Source organism: Bufo bufo, chromosome 1, assembly GCF_905171765.1.
Source record: "Bufo bufo chromosome 1, aBufBuf1.1, whole genome shotgun sequence".
Taxonomy (NCBI): domain Eukaryota; kingdom Metazoa; phylum Chordata; class Amphibia; order Anura; family Bufonidae; genus Bufo; species Bufo bufo.
The window spans coordinates 377,448,173-377,470,193 of NC_053389.1; the positions used below are offsets into that span (position 1 = coordinate 377,448,173).

The 22,021-nt window shown below is 46.3% G+C and overlaps 1 protein-coding gene across 1 annotated transcript in view; it reads right to left on the bottom strand.

The window, feature by feature from the left end:
* Positions 1-22,021, bottom strand: part of LOC120977268 (solute carrier family 22 member 5-like) — a 402,654-nt gene that overhangs the window by 291,878 nt on the left and 88,755 nt on the right. The window contains exon 2 of the mRNA XM_040405119.1: positions 7,368-7,471. Within this exon, the coding sequence (XP_040261053.1) occupies positions 7,368-7,471 (104 nt within the window). The remainder of the gene's footprint in view (positions 1-7,367; positions 7,472-22,021) is intronic.

Consider the following 22,021-nt stretch of genomic DNA (forward strand, 5'->3'; position numbering starts at 1 on the left):
TTTTAGTTTGTTTTTAGTTTTAGCTATTTTAGGGGGATATCTGTGTGTGCAGGTGACTATTACTGTACATTATTATTAGGCAACTTAACAAAAAACTAATATATACACATTTCAATTATTTATTTTTACCAGTGAAACCAATATAACATCTCAACATTCACAAATATACATTTCTGACATTCAAAAACAAAACAAAAACAAATCAGTGACCAATATAGCCACCTTTCTTTGCAAGGACACTCAAAAGCCTGCCATCCATGGATTCTGTCAGTGTTTTGATCTGTTCACCATCAACATTGCGTGCAGCAGCAACCACAGCCTCCCAGACACTGTTCAGAGAGGTGTACTGTTTTCCCTCCTTGTAAATCTCACATTTGATGATGGACCACAGGTTCTCAATGGGGTTCAGATCAGGTGAACAAGGAGGCCATGTCATTAGATTTTCTTCTTTTATACCCTTTCTTGCCAGCCACGCTGTGGAGTACTTGGACGCGTGTGATGGAGCATTGTCCTGCATGAAAATCATGTTTTTCTTGAACGATGCAGACTTTTTCCTGTACCACTGCTTGAAGAAGGTGTCTTCCAGAAACTGGCAGTAGGACTGGGAGTTGAGCTTGACTCCATCCTCAACCCGAAAAGGCCCCACAAGCTCATCTTTGATGATACCAGCCCAAACCAGTACTCCACCTCCACCTTGCTGGCGTCTGAGTCGGACTGGAGCTCTCTGCCCTTTACCAATCCAGCCACGGGCCCATCCATCTGGCCCATCAAGACTCACTCACTCTCATTTCATCAGTCAATAAAACCTTAGAAAAATCAGTCTTGAGATATGTCTTGGCCCAGTCTTGACGTTTCAGCTTGTGTGTCTTGTTCAGTGGTGGTCGTCTTTCTGCCTTTCTTACCTTGGCCATGTCTCTGAGTATTTCACACCTTGTGCTTTTGGGCACTCCAGTGATGTTGCAGCTCTGAAATATGGCCAAACTGGTGGCAAGTGGCATCTTGGCAGCTGCACGCTTGACTTTTCTCAGTTCATGGGCAGTTATTTTGCGCCTTGGTTTTTCCACACGCTTCTTGCGACCATGTTGACTATTTTGAATGAAACACTTGATTGTTCGATGATAACGCTTCAGAAGCTTTGCAATTTTAAGAGTGCTGCATCCCTCTGCAAGATATCTCACTATTTTTGACTTTTCTGAGCCTGTCAAGTCCTTCTTTTGACCCATTTTGCCAAAGGAAAGGAAGTTGCCTAATAATTATGTACACCTGATATAGGGTGTTGATGTCATTAGACCACACCCCTTCTCATTACAGAGATGCACATCACCTAATATGCTTAATTGGTAGTAGGCTTTCGAGCCTATACAGCTTGGAGTAAGACAACATGCATAAAGAGGATGATGTGGTCAAAATACTCATTTGCCTAATAATTCTGCGCACAGTGTAAGCCCATAACTAAAACCTAATCACATTACATATGGACACATAACACGTCAACATGTAAAAAAGAGGTGTGTATACTACTCCTATGAACAAACTACTTACTGCTACACTTAATATTCCGAATTGTAGAACCGCACTTAAATCATTTCGGTAATGGAGACCCAAAGCTTGTATATTAATAATAATCTCTGCCTCCTTCTGCAGGAGTAGCACAAAACTGTATCTGTCCTGCATCACCATGTTGTGTGCCCATCTGCTCTCTCAATCGCAGTGATCCCACCTTCCTTACATGTTCACCAAACCTGACATGCAACGCAATTAATCGCATATACGACAAAGTTACTTTTACAGGCAATCAGCTCCTATCTGGAACTCACAATCTCCTAGACTTCTCTCTGCAAGCAAACACAATCTACATTGTCCACAACAATAGTTACCCTCATGTACAGTGCAGGCAACTTTAACTTTTTTCCACCTTTCTTTTATACTGGTCTTTTACCAAAATATCCCGGACATTTTTGCTACATCTAAAGCAAATCAGTGGCTGCTGACTTCCAACTTCTGATAGCAGTGGATGAGGGGATCATGCCCATTCTTCCTAATAGAAGTTCACAGCATGTTTGTGGTACATGCCATAGCGCTGGAGATATCACCATGGTCAGAAAGGATACTGTGCATCAGATGTTTTTCTGCATGCAGTAAATGGAATTGACCTACCAGCGCTCAGTTGGAGTTCCTGATAGCATGGGACACGTTGTGTTAGAAAACTGTTCAGATGGTGCGGTACTGCGCGGTGGCCATCGTTGCTGTGGTGCTGTTCTGGTGGCTTGGGGTGCCCAGTCAAGGTTTGGCATTATCAAGCAGCAAGGGTGCTGTTTGGCTGCTGGGTCACGCCGCCTGCCGGGTCGGCGCTGCTGTGTCGGTGGTCGCCATGCAGTTGCCACGCCAAATTTAGAGTAGGTCCCACTCAAAGAGGCAACCTTGACGCGGTGAGTGGGCTTACGCCTTTTGATCAAAATGTACACCAATGCCTCTTGTATAGCATGCAATATAGGGGGCTGTACACTTAATATTGCGCTGAGAAGCAAGGTTAATTTTGCTGAGAAGCAGTTATCGATCAAAGCATAGCATGTGGATGTGCGATCCAGTTCTGTTTTTTTTCCTTTTGGTAGAAGTTCACAGCATGTTTGTGGTACATGCCATAGCGCTGGAGATATCACCATGGTCAAAAAAAAAAAAAGTATACTGTGCATTAGATTTTTTTCTGCATGCAGTAAACTATGCTTTTAACCCCTTAAGGACCGGGCTCATTTTCACCTTAAGGACCAGGCCATTTTTTGGAAATCTGACCAGTGTCACTTTAAGTGCTAATAACTTTAAAACGCTTTGACTTATCCAGGCCATTCTGAGATTGTTTTTTCGTCACATATTGTACTTCATGACACTGGTAAAATGAAGTCAAAAAAATTATTTTTTTTGCACAAAAAATACCTAATTTACCAAAAATTTGGAAAAATTTGCAAATTTCAAAGTTTCAGTTTCTCTACTTCTGTAATACATAGTAATACCCCAAAAAATTGTGATGACTTTACATTCCCCATATGTCTACTTCATGCTTGAATTGTTTTGGGAATTATATTTAATTTTTTGGGGATGTTATAAGGCTTAGAAGTTTAGAAGCAAATCTTGAAATTTTTCCGAAATTTACAAAAACTCAATTTTTAGGGACCAGTTCAGGTTTGAAGTCACTTTGCGAGGCTTACATAATAGAAACCACCCAAAAATGACCCCATCTAAGAAACTACACCCCTCAAGGTATTCAAAACTGATTTTGCATACATTGTTAACCCTTTAGGTGTTGCACAAGAGTTATTGGCAAATGGGGAGGAAATTTGAGAATTTGATTTTTTTGTCTAATTTTTCATTTTAACCCATTTTTTCCACTAACAAAGCAAGGGTTAACAGCCAAACAAGACTGTATCTTTATTGCCCTGACTCTGCTGTTTACAGAAATACCCAATATGTGGCCGTAAACTACTGTACGGCCACACAGCGGGGCGTAGAGTGAAAGGTGCGCCGTGTGGTTTTTGGAAGGCTGATTTTTATGGACTGGTTTATTTACACCATGTCCCATTTGAAGCCCCCCTGATGCACCCCTAGAGTAGAAACTCCATAAAAGTGACCCCATCTAAGAAACTACACCCCTCAAGGTATTCAAAACTGATTTTACAAACTTTGTTAACCCTTTAGGTGTTGCACAAGATTTAATGGAAAATAGAGACACAATTTCAAAATTTCACATTTTTGGCAGATTTTCCATTTTAATATTTTTTCTCCAGTTACAAAGCAAGGGTTAACAGCCAAACAAAACTCATTATTTATGGCCCTGATTCTGTAGTTTACAGAAACACCCCATATGTGGTCGTAAACCGCTGTACGGGCAGACGGCAGGGCGCAGAAGGAAAGGAATGCCATACGGTTTTTGGAAGGCAGGTTTTGCTGGACTGTTTTTTTGACACCATGTCCCATTTGAAGCCCCCCTAATGCACCCCTAGAGTAGAAACTCCAGAAAAGTGACCCCATTTTAGAAACTACGGGATAGGGTGGCAGTATTGTTGGTACTAGTTTAGGGTACATATGATTTTTGGTTGCTCTATATTACACTTTTTGTGCGGCAAGGTAACAAGAATTAGCTTTTTTGGCACCGTTTTTTTTTTTTGTTATTTACAACATTCATCTGACAGGTTAGATCATGTGGTAATTTCATAGAGCAGGTTGTCACGGACGCGGCGATACCTAATATGTATTACATTTTTTTAATTTATGTAAGTTTTACCCAATGATTTCATTTTTAAAACAAAAACAAGTTTTAGTGTCTCCATAGTCTAAGAGTCATAGTTTTTTCAGTTTTTGGGCGATTATCTTAAGTAGGGTCTCATTTTTTGCGGGAGGAGATGACGGTTTGATTGGCACTATTTTGGGGTGCATATGACTTTTTGATCGCTTGCTATTACACTTTTTGTGACGTAAGATGACAAAAAATTGCTTTTTTTACACAGTTTTTTTTGGTTTTTTTTTACGGTGGTCACCTGAGGGGTTAGGTCATGTGATATTTTTATAGAGTCGGTCGATACGGACGCGGCAATACCTAATATGTATACTTTTTTTTTATTTATGTAAGTTTTACACAATGATTTCATTTTTGAAACAAAAAAAATTATGTTTTAGTGTCTCCATAGTCTAAGAGCCATAGTTTTTTCAGTTTTTGGGTGATTATCTTAGTCTCATTTTTTGCGTGATGAGATGACGATTTGATTGTTACAATTTTGGCGTACATGCGACTTTTTTGATCACTTTTATTACCTTTTTTTGGGAAGTAAGGTGAGCAAAATTTCAATTTCATCATAGTTTTTTATTTTTTATTTTTATGGCGTTCACCGTTCGGGTAAAGTAACATGACCGTTTTATAGATCAGGTCGTTACGGACGCGGCGATACCAAACATGTGTAGGAAATGTTATTTTTTTAATTTTTAATCAGTGATAAATGTGTTTTTTGATTTTTACTTTTTTTTCACTTTTTTTCACTTTTTTTTTTACCCAGACCCACTTGGTTCTTGAAGATCCAGTGGGTCTGATGTCTGTATAATACAGTATAGTACAATATATATTGTTCTGTACTGTATTTTACTTACACTGAACAGATCTATGCTTTCAGCACAGATCTGTTCAGCACCATGGACAGCAGGACGCCTGAGAGGCGTCCTGTTGCCATGGGAACCTTCCCCGTCTGCTCAGAACTGCGCAGACGGGGAAGGGTAAGGATGGGATCTGGCGGGGGGCTGTCTGGGAGCTCTCTCCCTCTCCATCGGGGGGCTGCAAAGGCACAGCAGCCCCCCGATCGGAGAGGGAGGGAGCTCCCTCTTTCTGTTAACTTTTTCCATACAGCGGTCCGTACGGACCGCTGTATGGAAAGGGTTAAACGGCTGACATCGCATCACCGATGTCAGCCGTTTATACCAGGGTGCCAGCAATGTGCTGGCACCCTGGTATACCCACTAGACACCAACGATTATTTAATTGGAGGCGGGCGGGGGATCGCGATCCCGCCTGCCGCACCGCCCGCCTCCCGCACCGCCCCCACCGCCCGCAACACCCCCCCCTGCACCTCCCACCGGGCTAAAATCATTCAGAGGTGCAGGGGGGGTGATAAAAATATATTTTCGGCACACTAAAGTTTCTGATCGCCGCGGTCAGGGACCACAGCGATCAGAAACTGCAGAAAGCGCAACAAACCGCAGGTCTGAATTGACCTGCGGTTTCTTGCTATCGCGGACATGGGGGGGGTCACGGGACCCCCCCGCGCATTTAGCCGAGGTGCCTGCTCAATGATTTGAGCAGGCACCTTGTTCCGATCACAGCTGGCCGGGCGGCAGTGATCGGAACACCACATGACGTACCGGTACGTCATGTGTCCTTAAGGACTCGGGAAACATGCCGTACCGATACGTCATGTGTCCTTAAGGGGTTAAATACTGGAAAAAACGGGTTGGCAGTATTTTCTGTCCCTTTTATACCCTACTAGCAGAAGGACCCAGCTTCACACTGGTATATTTCATCTATTTCATTTAATGTTTGTGTGTGTCATTAAAAGATATCAACAGTATCCCCCATAACAGTGACCCCTACAGCACCCCGCCCCTTTAACCGTGAACTCCACAGTCCCCCACCCCTTAACACTGACTCCCCCAGAGTGCCCCGCCACTTTAAAATGGGACCTCCACAGCAGCCCATCCCCTTAACTTTGACCTTCACAGCAGCCCGACCCTTTAACATTGAGTTTCACAGCACCTCACTCCCTTGACAGTGACCTCCTCAGGGGCCCGCCCCCTTAATAGTGACCTCCACAGTACCCTGTGACCTCACAGTACCCTGCTGCCTTAACAGTGACCTCCAAAGCAGTTGCCCCTTTAATAGTGCCCCTTGCCCCTTTAACAGTGACCTCCACAGTGTCCGCCCCTTTAACAGTGACCTCCACAGCGGCCTGCCCCCTTAACAGTGACCTCCACAGCGCCCTGCCCCTTTCATGCTAGGGCTACATGAAGACATGTGTCGCGCGACATTTTGTCTCAACAATTTTTATAACGATAGGATATGGTGTCGCGCAACACATGTCGCAGTGTAGTTGTGCCCTATGTGTCGTGAGACTTATTGTCGTCGTGTAAAACTGTGTATGTAAAGACTAAGGGCCTGCGAGCTTCTATTGGCTGATAAGGGACATGTGACCGTGTGTATGGCAGTTGGGATATGAAGAGAGAGACTCAGAGGCTTGTATTGGCTAATGCAGGTCATTTTTGGGGAATATCTCAGAAACGGTACGTCCTAGAGAGCTGTGACCCCCACAGATTTCTTTTCAGGTAGCAAGGGATGTGTATACCAAGTTTCGTTGAAATCAATGGTTGCGTTTTTGAGTGATTGCGGAAAATACATACATACACATATATACATCCTTCTTTATATTATATATATATATATATATATATAGATAGAAAGAAAGAAGATAGATGATTGTTACCCAGCATAACATGGTGCGTAGGTTGCCTTACTAGTGAGGGCTCATGCACACAAACGTATTTTTGGTCCGCATTTGATCCGTGATTTTTGCAGATCAGATGCGGACCCATCTACTTCAATGAAGTCTGTGTGCTATCAGCATCCGCACGTCCGTTCCATGCTGCCCGCAAAATTATAGAACATGTCCTATTCTTGTCCGAATTACAGACAAGGATAGGACTGTTCAATTAGGAGCTGGCCATTCCGTTCGGATACTCAATGGTCGTGTGCATGAGCCCTAAATCAGCTTTTTACAGCAGCTCTCTATTGATACTTGCACAACAAAGATTAGCGGGGGGGGATCTAAACACATTACCTGTCTGAGAGCTGTCCAGAAATAAATGACCCCGTAAGAACACCAGCAAAAAACAAAGACGTTGTCAGAGGCCCCTTCCAGTCATTGTCACAGACTATATCCCACTGTAAAATAAAATGGCAAATGAACTCAAGTATATGATGTCATTGTTTCACATACCTTTAGGCCTCTTTCAGACGGGCGTTGCGGGAAAAGGTGTGGGTGCGTTGCGGGAACACGCGCGATTTTTCCACGCGAGTGCAAAACATTGTAATGCGTTTTGCACTCGCGTGAGAAAAATCGTGCATGTTTGATACCCAAACCCGAACTTCGGGCTTGGGATCGGTGTTCTGTAGATTGTATTATTTTCCCTTATAACATGGTTATAAGGGAAAATAATAGCATTCTGAATACAGAATGCTAAGGAAAAAATAGCGCTGGAGGGGTTAAAAAAATAATGATAATAATTTAACTCACCTTAATCCACTTGATCGCGCAGCCGGCATCTCCTTCTGCCTTCATCTTAGCTGTGTGCAGGAACAGGACCTGTGGTGACGTCACTCCGGTCATCACATGATCCATCACATGATCTTTTACCATGGTGATGGATAGGGGTGCACCGAAATTCCGGCAGCCGAAAATATCGGCCGAAAATGTACCTAATCCATTTCGGCCGATATTGTTACATATCGGCCGAAAATATGGGGTGTGGGATTTGTCACCCACCATCTGCGGGCGGGCGCCGGGCGGGCGGTTTACTGCATCTTTATTTTACCTTACAATCGTGACGCTCCAGTAAGAACTCTGCAGGCAGAGCGGAGGGCGGCGTAACGTCACTTACTCACGTGACGCGCCTGCTCCGCCTCCTTCATTCATAAAGTGGGCGGAGCAGGTGCGTCACGTGAGTAAGTGACGTTACGCCGCCCTCCGCTCTGCCTGCAGAGTTCTTACTGGAGCGTCACGATTGTAAGGTAAAATAAAGATGCAGTGAGTGATGCTGTGAGCAGCAGGGCCGGGGCTGTTATGGGTAGGGGGATCGGTCTATGGCACTGCTATGGGGAGGGGGGATCTGTGCACTGTTATGGGGAAAGGGATCTGTGCACTGTTATGCCCATAACAGTGCACATATCCCCCCCCTCCATAACAGCGCCACCCACAGATCCCCCTCTCCATAACAGCGCCACCCACAGATCCCCCTCTCCATAACAGAGCCACCCACAGATCCCCCTCTCCATAACAGAGCCACCCACAGATCCCCCTCTCCATAACAGCGCCACCCACAGATCCCCCTCTCCATAACAGCGCCACCCACAGATCCCCCTCTCCATAACAGCGCCACCCACAGATCCCCCTCTCCATAACAGCGCCACCCACAGATCCCCCTCTCTATAACAGCGCCACCCACAGATTCCCCTCTCCATAACAGCGCCAACCACAGATCCCTCTCTCCATAACAGCGCCAATCATTAAAAAAAAAGTATTTTAAAAGTATTTGGGCAAAAAGGCAGTTTCGGTTTCGGTTTTCGGTCAAGGGCATCCTGAACTTTCGGTTTCGGTTTCGGACCAGAATTTTCATTTCGGTGCACCCCTAGTGATGGATCATGTGATGGACCATGTGATGACCGGAGTGACGTCACCACAGGTCCTGTTCCTGCACACAGCTAAGATGAAGACAGAAGGAGATGCCGGGCCGCGCGATCAAGTGGATTAAGGTGAGTTAAATAATTTATTTTATTTTTTTAACCCCTCCAGTGCTATTTTACTATGCATTCTGTATTCAGAATGCTATTATTTTCCCTTATAACCATGTTATAAGGGAAAATAATAATGATCGGGTCTCCATCCCGATCGTCTCCTAGCAACCGTGCGTGAAAATCGCACCGCATCCGCACTTGCTTGCGATTTTCACGCAACCCCATTCATTTCTATGGGGGCTGCGTTACGTGAAAAACGCACAAAATAGAGCATGCTGCGATTTTCACGCAACGCACAAGTGATGCGTGAAAATCACCGCTCATGTGAACAGACCCATAGAAATGAATGGGTCAGGATTCAGTGCGGGTGCAATGCGTTCAACTCACGTATCGCATCTGCGTGGAATACTCGCCCGTGTGAAAGGGGCCTTACAGTTTAACTGCTGCCCATGTTCAGGGAGGGCAGCTTCATGATTGACTTGCATAAAAAATATGGATCAAATATCGATATGCAATATGGATTGTTTTAATTATATATTATTTTAATTTTATAGCATCCATTTTTGTTCTGTATTTTGCTATAAGCTTTTCGCGTCTCATCTGTGTTTGTTCCATTTTCTGGAGAAAAAAAAACAGAACAAATATGGACGTATTTACTATGTAAATACAGAACAAGCATGTTTAATGGGTATATCCAAGACTAATACAGACCACCCGTGGTGGTCATCATAGTTACCTGGTCCCTGCTGCTCCGATTCGGTCTCTGTTGCTCTGCCGGCGACACTGAAATATACATTCATTGAAGGGGGAAGGGACATGACCACTGCAGCCAATCACAGGCTGCAGTGGTGACATAGCATCAGCATCAGGACAACTGTTCAGGTGACAGAACAGGAGCAGGTCACTGCTGCGGCCTGTGATTGGCTGCAGCGATCACATGTCCCTGCGTCGACAGACGTTGATTTCAGTGATGCAGTAAGAGGAAGAGCTGGCTTGTTAGAGACAGAGACTGAATGCAGCGGCAAGGACCAGGTAAGTATGATCACCACCACTGGTTGGCCACTCTGGATGGTCTGTACTCTGTATTAGTCTTTAATAACCCCTTTAACTTCCACCTATTGACTTCTATGAGCTAAAAATGGTACCAATATTAATCCTTTGGACATTCTGTGTACACTGCGTGCAGAATTATTAGGCAAATGAGTATTTTGACCACATCATCCTCTTTATGCATGTTGTCTTACTCCAAGCTGTATAGGCTCGAAAGCCTACTACCAATTAAGCATATTAGGTGATGTGCATCTCTGTAATGAGAAGGGGTGTGGTCTAATGACATCAACACCCTATATTAGGTGTGCATAATTATTAGGCAACTTCCTTTCCTTTGGCAAAATGGGTCAAAAGAAGGACTTGACAGGCTCAGAAAAGTCAAAAATAGTGAGATATCTTGCAGAGGGATGCAGCACTCTGAAGCGTGATCATCGAACAATCAAGCGTTTCATTCAAAATAGTCAACAGGGTCGCAAGAAGCGTGTGGAAAAACCAAGGCGCAAAATAACTGCCCATGAACTGAGAAAAGTCAAGCGTGCAGCTGCCAAGATGCCACTTGCCACCAGTTTGGCCATATTTCAGAGCTGCAATATCACTGGAGTGCCCAAAAGCACAAGGTGTGCAATACTCAGAGACATGGCCAAGGTAAGAAAGGCTGAAAGACGACCACCACTGAACAAGACACACAAGCTGAAACGTCAAGAATGGGCCAAGAAATATCTCAAGACTGATTTTTCTAAGGTTTTATGGACTGATGAAATGAGAGTGAGTCTTGATGGGCCAGATGGATGGGCCCGTGGCTGGATTGGTAAAGGGCAGAGAGCTCCAGTCCGACTCAGACGCCAGCAAGGTGGAGGTGGAGTACTGGTTTGGGCTGGTATCATCAAAGATGAGCTTGTGGGGCCTTTTCGGGTTGAGGATGGAGTCAAGCTCAACTCCCAGTCCTACTGCCAGTTTCTGGAAGACACCTTCTTCAAGCAGTGGTACAGGAAGAAGTCTGCATCCTTCAAGAAAAACATGATTTTCATGCAGGACAATGCTCCATCACACGCGTCCAAGTACTCCACAGCGTGGCTGGCAAGAAAGGGTATAAAAGAAGAAAATCTAATGACATGGCCTCCTTGTTCACCTGATCTGAACCCCATTGAGAACCTGTGGTCCACCATCAAATGTGAGATTTACAAGGAGGGAAAACAGTACACCTCTCTGAACAGTGTCTGGGAGGCTGTGGTTGCTGCTGCACGCAATGTTGATGGTGAACAGATCAAAACACTGACAGAATCCATGGATGGCAGGCTTTTGATTGTCCTTGCAAAGAAAGGTGGCTATATTGGTCACTGATTTGTTTTTGTTTTGTTTTTGAATGTCAGAAATGTATATTTGTGAATGTTGAGATGTTATATTGGTTTCACTGGTAAAAATAAATAATTGAAATGGGTATATATTTGTTTTTTGTTAAGTTGCCTAATAATTATGCACAGTAATAGTCACCTGCACACACAGATATCCCCCTAAAATAGCTAAAACTAAAAACAAACTAAAAACTACTTCCAAAAATATTCAGCTTTGATATTAATGAGTTTTTTGGGTTCATTGAGAACATGGTTGTTGTTCAATAATAAAATGGTATCACCATGGGAACGCCTCTATGTTAGAATATACCATCGGATTTGAGTTAGATCGTGAAACTCAGATCCGACAGTATATTCTAACACAGAGGCGTTCCCATGGTGATGGGGACGCTTCAGGTTAGAATATACTAAAAGAACTGTGTACATGACTGCCCCCTGCTGCCTCATTGGTGGCCAGTGAGGCCGGCCCCCCCTCCCTCCCCTGTAGTACTCCCCCCCCCCCCCCTATCATTGGTGGCAGCGGAGAGTACCGATCGGAGTCCCAGTTTGATCTCTGGGGCTCCAATCGGTAACCATGGCAACCAGGACGCTACTGCAGTCCTGGTTGCCATGGTTACTTAGCAATTTATAGAACCATTATACTTACCTGCGAGCTGCGATGTCTGTGACTGGCCGGGCGCTCCTCCTACTGTTAAGTGAAAGGTCTGTGCGGCGCATTGCTTATAGCACAGACCTGTCACTTACCAGTAGGAGGAGCGCCCGGCCGGTCACAGACACCGCAGCTCGCAGGTAAGTATAATGCTTCTAAAAATTGCTAAATAACCATGGCAACCAGGACTGCAGTAGCGTCCTGGTTGCCATGGTTACCGATCGGAGCCCCAGCGATTAAACGGACTCCGATCGGTACTCTCCTCTGCCACCAATGATAGGGGGGGAGATTTTAATTAGGAGGGGGGGCCCACTGGCCACCAATGAATCTACAGTACTACAGGGGAGGGAGGGGGGGGCCGGCCGCACTGGCCACCAATGTGCTAAATACAAGGGAGGGAGAGGGGGCCGGCCCCACTGGCCACCAATGTGTTAACTACAGGGGAGGGAGGGGGGGGCGGCCGCACTGGCCACCAATGTGCTAAATACAATGGAGGGAGGGGGGGCCCACTGGCCACCAATGAATTTAAAACTTAGGAGGGAGGGGGGTGTGCCCCCTCCTGCCTGGCAGCATATGATCTCTTACAGGGGGCTATGATACGCACAATTAACCCCTTAGGTGCAGCACCTGAGGGGTTAATTGTGCGGATCACAGCCCCCTGTAAGAGATCGGGTGCTGCCAGGCAGCAGGGGGCAGTCATGTACACAGTTCAAAGTATATTCTAACTAGAAGCGTCCCCATCACTATGGGAACGCCTCTGTGTTAGAATATACTGTCGGATCTGAGTTTTCACGATCTAACTCAAAAACTCAGCTCTGAAAAAGCTTTTATGCAGACGGATCTGCGGATCCGTCTGTGTGAAAGTAGCCTATGGCCACGGATGCCAATCTTGTGTGCATCCGTGTTTTTTCATGGACCCATTGACTTGAATGGGTCCGTGAACCGTTGTCCGTCGAAAAAATAGGACAGGTCATATTTTTTGGATGGACAGGAAACACGGATCACGGATGCGGCTGCAAAACGGTGCATTTTCCGATTTTTCCAAGGGACCAATTGAAAGTCAATGGGTCCGCGAAAAAAAATAAAAAACGGCAAACGGCACAACGGCCACGGATGCACACAACGGTCGTGTGCATGAGGCCTAAGGCTGAGTTCATATACCTGTTATGTTTCTGTTCTGATTATCAGAAGAACAGAAAGATTAAGAAAAAAAAATGGATCCTGTAAAAAACAGATCCTGAGCATCAGTTATAGGGTTGTCACGATACCAAAATTTTGATTCGATTTCGATACTGTAAAAAAGTATTGCGATACTCGATACCATGCGAAAAAATAAAACTCCAAAAAAGCCACGTGCATTCCATATTTTATGGAACGTCTGGCCCATAATAGAACAGTCCTACCTTATGTTTTGGGAGGACGAGGTGACAAAAAATTGTGCGGTTTTGATTTATTTATTTTTTTCTGTTACAGCGTTTACCCCATAGGAAATATTTTTTATTATTTTAATAGTTTCAACTTTTGCAGGCATGGCGATATGTAATATGTTTTATTGTTTGTAAATTTTATATGTAAAATTGGGAAATGGGGAGATTTAAACTTTTAGTATTTTGGTGTTCTTTTTAACTTTTCTATTTTTTACTTTTTATTTACTATTAGCCCCCTTAGGAGCTAGAACCCTTGTCCTATTCCCCCTAATAAAGAACTATTAGGGTGAATAGGAATTCACACTCTCCCTGCTGCCCTGTGCATAGTACACACAGCAGCAGGGAGCTTACCATGGCAGCAAGGGCTTCAGTAGCGTCCTGGCTGCCATGGTAACCAAGTTACACTGCTGGGACTCAGACCGGAACTTGCACTGCCACCAATGAAGAGGAGGGAAGGGGACCCTGTGGGCACTGCCACCAATAAATATATAAATGGGGGGAGGTGCGCCTGTGGCAACTGCACCACCAGTGATACGAATACTGGGGGGGAGGGTGCATTGCGCCACCAATGGTTATAATTTATAATACTGGGGGAGGGGGGCGCACTCTGCGCCACCAATGAATGTAATTAACACATTAATTCAAGTATAGGAGGCAGCAGTTGCCGGTAGCGGTATCACAGACCTGGCACCTGGCCTCAATAACAGGGCATGCAATCCGCTAAACCATGGTAATTAACCCCTCAGGTGTGGCTCTGCCACTGCCTAACAATGAAGAGGAGGGGAGGGGACAATGTGTTGCACCTGAGGGGTTATTTGCCGCGGTTCGGCAGATCACATGCCCTGTTATTGAGGCCGGGTGCCGGGTCTGTGATACTGCCGCCGTCACCCGCTGCATATACTTGAATTAATGTGGTTTACATTCATTGGTGGCGCACTGGCCACAGTCCCTCTCCTGCCTGCAATCTCCCCATTGGTGGCAGCGGCAGCCGCGTCACAGTGGGGAGGGAGGGACTCCCTTCTTCTCCACTGTGCTAGTGAAGAGAACATGGCGCCCGCTAGAGCAGCGCGTGCCATGTTCTCTAACTGATACTAGGCTGCGCAGTATCGTTAAATAGTAAGACCCGGTATTGTATTGATCTAAAAGTATCAATTGGGTATCGATACTTCAATACCCGGTGCAACCTTAACCTCTTGCCGTCACACTAACGCCGAAAGGCGTGAGTGCGGCGGCTCTCTCAGGTCTCGATGACGCCAATAGGCGTCATCTCGTGAGACCCGAGATTTCCTGTGAGCGCGCGTTCACAGGATCGCGCAGTTCAGAAGTTCAACTACAGCTTGCCGGCAGCGATCATTGGCTGGCAGGCTGTAGATTTTTAAAAGATCCAATCAAGAAGGTATGTCAGACGCTATTTTGTAAATAGCGTCTGATATACCTGCTACCTGGTCCACTGGTGGTCCCTTTTGCTTGGATCGACCACCAGAGGACACAGGCAGCTCTGTAAGTAGCACCAATCACCACACATACCCCCCTGTCACTTATTAATCCCTTATTAACCCCTGATCACCCCATATAAACTCCCTGATCACCCCCCTGTAAGGGTCCCTCATCACCGCCAGGTAGTTAGCTACTTGTTAGGTAGTTAGTGCCCAGCCCACCGCACCGCAGTCACTGATTAGCGTCATCGCTGTCGCTAATCAGTACTAGTACTATATAGTATCTGTAAGTGATCAAGACTGATCGCAATCAGATCTATATAAGTACATTAGGGTCACCTTAGGCTCTACAAAAAACGCAGTGTTCGCCCGATCAGGCCTGATCTTGTGTGCACACTTGCGTTCAGTCAGCCCCACCGCAGTGACAGAATTTATTTTTTTCTGATCACTGCAAAAACACTGTAAAATCGCTGCACCGCTATAAAGATCACTTTTGAGCTTTTTGGATCTTTATTAGCGATCGCAGCTTTACTTCGCAAGCACTCCTTTTTACTAGGCAGGTTTGCTCTTTTTCCTGGGTAGTCTCAGAGGAATACCCCCTAAATTTTGTTAGTCCAAAATGTCAAATATGGGTATTCCGCTGAAGAGGCCTACAGGATTCTGGCCGTGATGGATGAAAGCGATGGGGACACCTCACCCGCTGAATCCAGTGGTTCAGAATATGAACCTGTAGACAGCAGTGGCACTCTAACCGCTAGCGAAGATGACGAGGTTGAGGTCCCTGCTACAGTCAGGCGTACCCGATCCCATGTCAGTGTTCTGCATACCCCGCATGATGAGCCTCATTTGCAGCAGAGTGGTGCTAACGCTGATCTTTTTTATGGTGTGGCATACCCCAGCAGCGCAGCACATCCTGGACCTTCTACCAGCACTGCCGTATTCCCTGGTGAAGTGGCGAGCACCAGAAGGGCAGTTCAAGCTGGTACGGTGGCACGTGCAGTAACTCCCCCGTCGCAGCCACCACGTTCACAGGCCTGTAGAGCCCTTAGTCTCCCAGAGGTGCTGGCAAACCCTAATTGGCACTCCCCTGCTTCCGCCGCACCCGTATTGCCCCCTTTCACCGCCCAGTCTGGAGTTCACATGGAGACAGCTCATTTAGGATCGGCCCTTGAATTTTTTGAACTGTTCTTCACCGCGGATCTCTATGACTTAGTTGTGGCAGAAACCAACCGCTACGCCACAGACTATTTGTGTTCGGATAGGCTATCAGAAGTACGTGCCCTACTGTAACCCCTTCACAATACTAAGCAGTAGAATTATGCCATAACTGCTGTCGTAAAGGTAGCCTAAAGTGGCCAAAAAGTACAGACGTAGTAATTACCCTTTATTGGAAAATGTATCATGACAACAGATTGTGAAAGGCAACAGATATCTCTTGACACGGGTCTGGAATGTATGTAGCATAAGATGAGGACTTCCATCTACCTAGCCTCTTGATGACATGAACCGGGACATTGTTTTTAGAGGCGGCGGAGGCGGCACCGATGCGGAACGAGTGACCCGTAATGCTGGCTGGGTTAACATCAATATTGACAAGGAGTGTTTTAATGTACATAAGAAATGCCTGAATGCTGAGAGGCGCATTGTTGAGAGGCAGCAACGGCGAGTCCGGCGGTAACGTACGTATGTGAAGTAACCATTCGTTCAGGACTTTGACTGGACACCATTCGTTACTGGTGGGAAAATACCTGATACGTACCACTTCCCCTGGTCGCGCGGCTTTAGATTGTTTTAAGTTTAGCAAGTACCCTAAACTATCGCGAATTAAATCTTTCTGACTGAGAAACTTCGTGGAAGAGGCTGCACATGTAAATTCCCCGGGTCTTAAGAAGCCGTAGAAAGACAAATATAAAGCCGTTTCCACTAACCTACTGATCTCGAGACCAAAGGGGCAACCACGTAGCATGTCAGTTACTGACCTAAACATGGGTCCTGTGAAAGGCTGACGGGCCGTGGTTTTCTGTATACCCCGTAACATGGCTTTGATGGGATAGGCCGTAAATAATGAAGGCTGCTCAGGGTGAGCGAGATACCAGTAATGCTGGATTCCTGCCAAATATAACTTGATTGTGTTGTAAGCTAATTTTAGATTTGAGTGGCAAAACCCAACAAAGGCCATTAGGTAGGTTATGTGCCCCATATCTAGCGGTGGATGTGAAACTCTGAACTTGTTAAATAACAACCAGGCTGTTTTATATACCCTCAATGTATTTTTGGCGAGTGATTGTTCCACTAGGGATCTGGCTGTGAGTAGTAGTGGTGCTAATGCATGACTAGCAGGTTGTGCTTCGGGATCGTGGCTGGTAACGGATCTGCCCCTGGAGAAACCTGCAAAAAGAAATGAACGTTAAGTCTGGATAGAGCGTCTGTAGCAACATTCCTCTGCCCTTGAATATGTGCGCATACGAAATTGAACCGATGCTGTAATGACAACCACACAAATCTCCTCAGAAATGCCATGACTTCTATCGACCCAGACCTGCCCTTCATGAGGATGTCCACCAACGCTGCATTATCTGTTAAAAACAATACAGTCTGGTTACCCCACAGACTTCCCCATACCTGAGCTGCTGCCACTATAGGATATATTTCAAAAAGGGGGGATGAGTGTAGAAAGCCTGGAATAGCCAAAACTTCAGGTGTCCAAGGACTAGCCATCCACCGATTCCCATAAATGGCCGCAAATCCAGTGGAAGAGGCCGCGTCCGTGTGGACGACCAGAGATTGACTCGATACGGAGGGAACAAAGAATGACACGCCATTCCATTGTGCTAAAAATTCATTCCACATCACGAAATCTGCTAAGGCATTCTGATCTAATCTCACCATGCTATCCTGATCTAGGGCTGTAGGTAGAAGCTTCAGCAACCTGGATATAAATGACCTGCCTTGTGGGATTATTCTCATCGCAAAATTTAACATGCCAAGAAGACTCTGAAGATCTGTCTTTGTGGTGAATCGAACACGTGCCAGTTTGTGCACTACCTCTCTAATCCTGATTAACTTGTCCTGAGGTAGACTCGCTTCCATATTACCTGTATCTAGGCGAATGCCTAAAAAGGTAATGACGTAACCTGGACCCTCCACTTTATTGGACGCTACAGGGACCTTTAGATCGTCAAAAACTCCTCTCAACACCATGAGGTCTCGTGGTACCTGTGTTGGTGGCTCGATTAACAGGAAGTCATCTAGGTAGTGGATTACATGGTGAACCCGAAAAACCTTTGATAGTATCCAATGCAAGCTTTGAGCGAACTGATCAAATAACCAGGGACTTGATTTAGCGCCGAAGGTCAACTTATTTGCAAAATAATACAGCCCTTGCCACTTAATACCATGCCACTGCCACAGCTGTGGTTTCAGAGGCAGTAACTTAAATGCGTCCGTGATATCGGCTTTTGATAACCAAGTCCCCTTCCCTAACGACAGAATGACCTGTATCGCTTCATCGATCGAAGAGTATTTCATGGAAACTTCTTCAGAAGGTATCAGCGAATTCAAACTTAGAATGGAGAGTGAATGAGGAGCTGACAAATCGTAAATTACCCTCTTTTTATTAGAAAATTTCCCTGTGACAAGACCTATGGGGTTAACCCTCCAACACTCAAATGGGGACTGCGCCATTGGACCTATCAAGTAGCCCTTCTCTAACTCGCCAGCTAGCAGATGTGAAATAGAAACCGGGTCTCTGATGGCAGACAAAAGGTTCTTGCATTCATATGTGGTTTGCGGCAGTGCCACCAACCCAGTATGGAAGCCATGCCGAAGACCATCAACTAGAAATTGTACCAACTCTGGTCTGGATGGCCTAGCAAATATGTAGCCAGCAAATCCGCATCTACCACGCTTAGTCACGCTGAATGCTGCCCTTTCTGTGGGCACACGGTATTGGAATGAGCCCTGAAACAAAGGGTACACAGGTGCAGCAGCCTACATTGGTTATAATAACAATCTGTAGTGTTAAAGTTGTTACATATCTGTGATTTACCTAGGTATTTGATTGGGCGCCCTAATTTGTCTGTGCCTGTTGAAAGCCTGGCAAGCGAAGGTTGGGGGGTATAGCTACTTTGCGCCCGCTCTACCTTAGCACTAGCGCACCAATCAGTTGCATGCGAATAAGAGCCGCAGTTACTACATGCCGGAGCCTTGAGACCTGCAAAATGCCGGCAAAACAACTCGGTATCTACGATGGACCAGTCTACTGTATGCTGAAATTGTCTCAGCGCAGCTGCGGCTTTGGCTGAAAATTATCTGTGATATTCATAGAATGCTGTACCTCCATATTTGTTAGCTAAATCCACAACTTTAAATAAATAAAGATCCAGCTCCTCTCTCCTATTAGGACTGAACACACCACATCTCTAAACAAGCTGAACGCTAGTACAAATTCTGCTATGGTGAGTTTCCTGTTAAGCCTGACATCTCTGGACTTCAGGATCACTGAAACCTCCCCACACGCTATGGTCTTGTTATCCGGTATTTCGTGCGTGGCTATCAGTAAAGAAGCTAAGTTGACGTCCTTACCATCTAATATGTCTTGACGCACGTTGGCCGGTATGAAGTGAGATGGTGCTATGTTAGGAGAGTTGATATGGGAGCCAGTGATCGAGGACTGAGTGAGAGACTGCACGGCAGTACTGAAACTGAGACAAAGAGGATGCCATCGTATACACTACTGCGTGAAGTCGTGTCAGCGAAGTTTGGATCATATCCATAGATACAGACTCCGAGCGTCTGTAGTCGTGACAGACTCCGAGCGTCTGTAGTCGTGACAGACTCCGAGCGTCTGTAGTCGTGACAGACTCCGAGCGTCTGTAGTCGTGACAGACTCCGAGCGTCTGTAGTCGTGACAGACTCCGAGCGTCTGTAGTCGTGACAGACTCCGAGCGTCTGTAGTCGTGACAGACTCCGAGCGTCTGTAGTCGTGACAGACTCCGAGCGTCTGTAGTCGTGACAGACTCCGAGCGTCTGTAGTCGTGACAGACTCCGAGCGTCTGTAGTCGTGACAGACTCCGAGCGTCTGTAGTCGTGACAGACTCCGAGCGTCTGTAGTCGTGACAGACTCCGAGCGTCTGTAGTCGTGACAGACTCCGAGCGTCTGTAGTCGTGACAGACTCCGAGCGTCTGTAGTCGTGACAGACTCCGAGCGTCTGTAGTCGTGACAGACTCCGAGCGTCTGTAGTCGTGACAGACTCCGAGCGTCTGTAGTCGTGACAGACTCCGAGCGTCTGTAGTCGTGACAGACTCCGAGCGTCTGTAGTCGTGACAGACTCCGAGCGTCTGTAGTCGTGACAGACTCCGAGCGTCTGTAGTCGTGACAGACTCCGAATGCCTGTCGCTGTGACAGGCTACAAGCGTCTGCACCGGCGACAGGCTACAAGCGTCTGCACCGGCAACAGGCTACTAGCGTCTGCACCGGCAACAGGCTACTAGCGTCTGCACCGGCAACAGGCTACTAGCGTCTGCACCGGCAACAGGCTACTAGCGTCTGCACCGGCAACAGGCTACTAGCGTCTGCACCGGCAACAGGCTACTAGCGTCTGCACCGGCAACAGGCTACTAGCGTCTGCACCGGCAACAGGCTACTAGCGTCTGCACCGGCAACAGGCTACTAGCGTCTGTACCAGTGACAGACTTTTAATGACTGTGGTAGTGCCAGCCCCCACGAGACCTGTCAGTCATGCAAGGCCTTACGTGACGCATCCATACCGGTGATGGACTTAGATAAGCCTGTAATCGTGACAGGACTCGATGGTCTGTGGACGTGACAGACAAACGCAAGGAACCTACCGCTTTCGGTAAGGTGGCCGCATGATGACAGATTTGTGTTAATGCGCTCATGGCAGATTTAGCGGGTATGTAATAAAATAAAATGTCCCCCTTTTTTTTTTTTTTTTGAGGTTTCAAAAAAAAAACTTTACACTTCTAGGTTTGTTTTTTCTTCTTCATTATTTTTTATTTTTTTTCAGTAGTCGAATGTGCCTCACCCTCGTGCTTGTGGACCGTGACATAATACCTGCACCATGAAGGACCAATGTTACCTACCTGTATCGATACGGGTATGCCCTACCCCTCTGAGTGAAAAAATAAAATAAAAAAATAAGGGGGGGCGAGAGCAAATAAACGAAACCAATATAATTTGCTAGGCTGCGAATGAATGGCATTTTTTTTTTTTTTTTTTTTTTTTTTTATATACCTTTTAGGAATAAAAGTGACTGGAGACACGTTGTGGCAATTGGATGCCCTGGGATGACAATCCTACTGACCTGCAAAAAACACTGCGGTTACTGCCTGACCAAGCAACCTTAAAACCTCAATTCTATGTGCCGCACTTTTAGTGCTATCTTTACTAATACTGCATGACAGATATGACACTATATGTGTAGCGATGAGAAGGACATGAGGCAGCTTGTTGTGTGAACAAATGCCTGCCCCATTCCTCCAGAACGTAGTAGTGCACACTTAAAGCCCTTAACTGGGTGCCCTGAAGGAACTGCAGCACTGTCCTGCTAGGCACCCCCGTGATTGAGGCCCCAACTCAAGGGCCCGTGATCTCCCGGTACACCTGTACCACACACAGATGCCGACCAGGAAGGCACATGCAGCAGTGGCCCCCACGCGGCTGTAAACGCCGGAGACGTAGCAGGCAGACCTTGAGCACCTGACATGCACATTGGGGAGATCCCAGACGCGGCTGTAACCGATCAGCTGACTCTGAGAAGCGGAGTAGCAGGTGATCGCTGTGCACATATAAACAATGAACCAAAGATTCCCCTTGCCATGTACCGTTCGCTCGTTAGAACGCCACCCCAAACCCTATCACCTTAGCCAGACGCTTGAGGCCGGAGAAGAGGTGCTGGAGCTGAGACTTGTAGTCTGCCACGTGAAGCCTGCCCGTTGCTGACGCTGAGGCTGTGAATGTCTGCTGCCGCAGGTGCCGACCCGGAAGTGAACCTGGCCGAAAAAGCGCTGAGCCGTGCGTCATGAGCTATGGGGGTGAGCTTTAA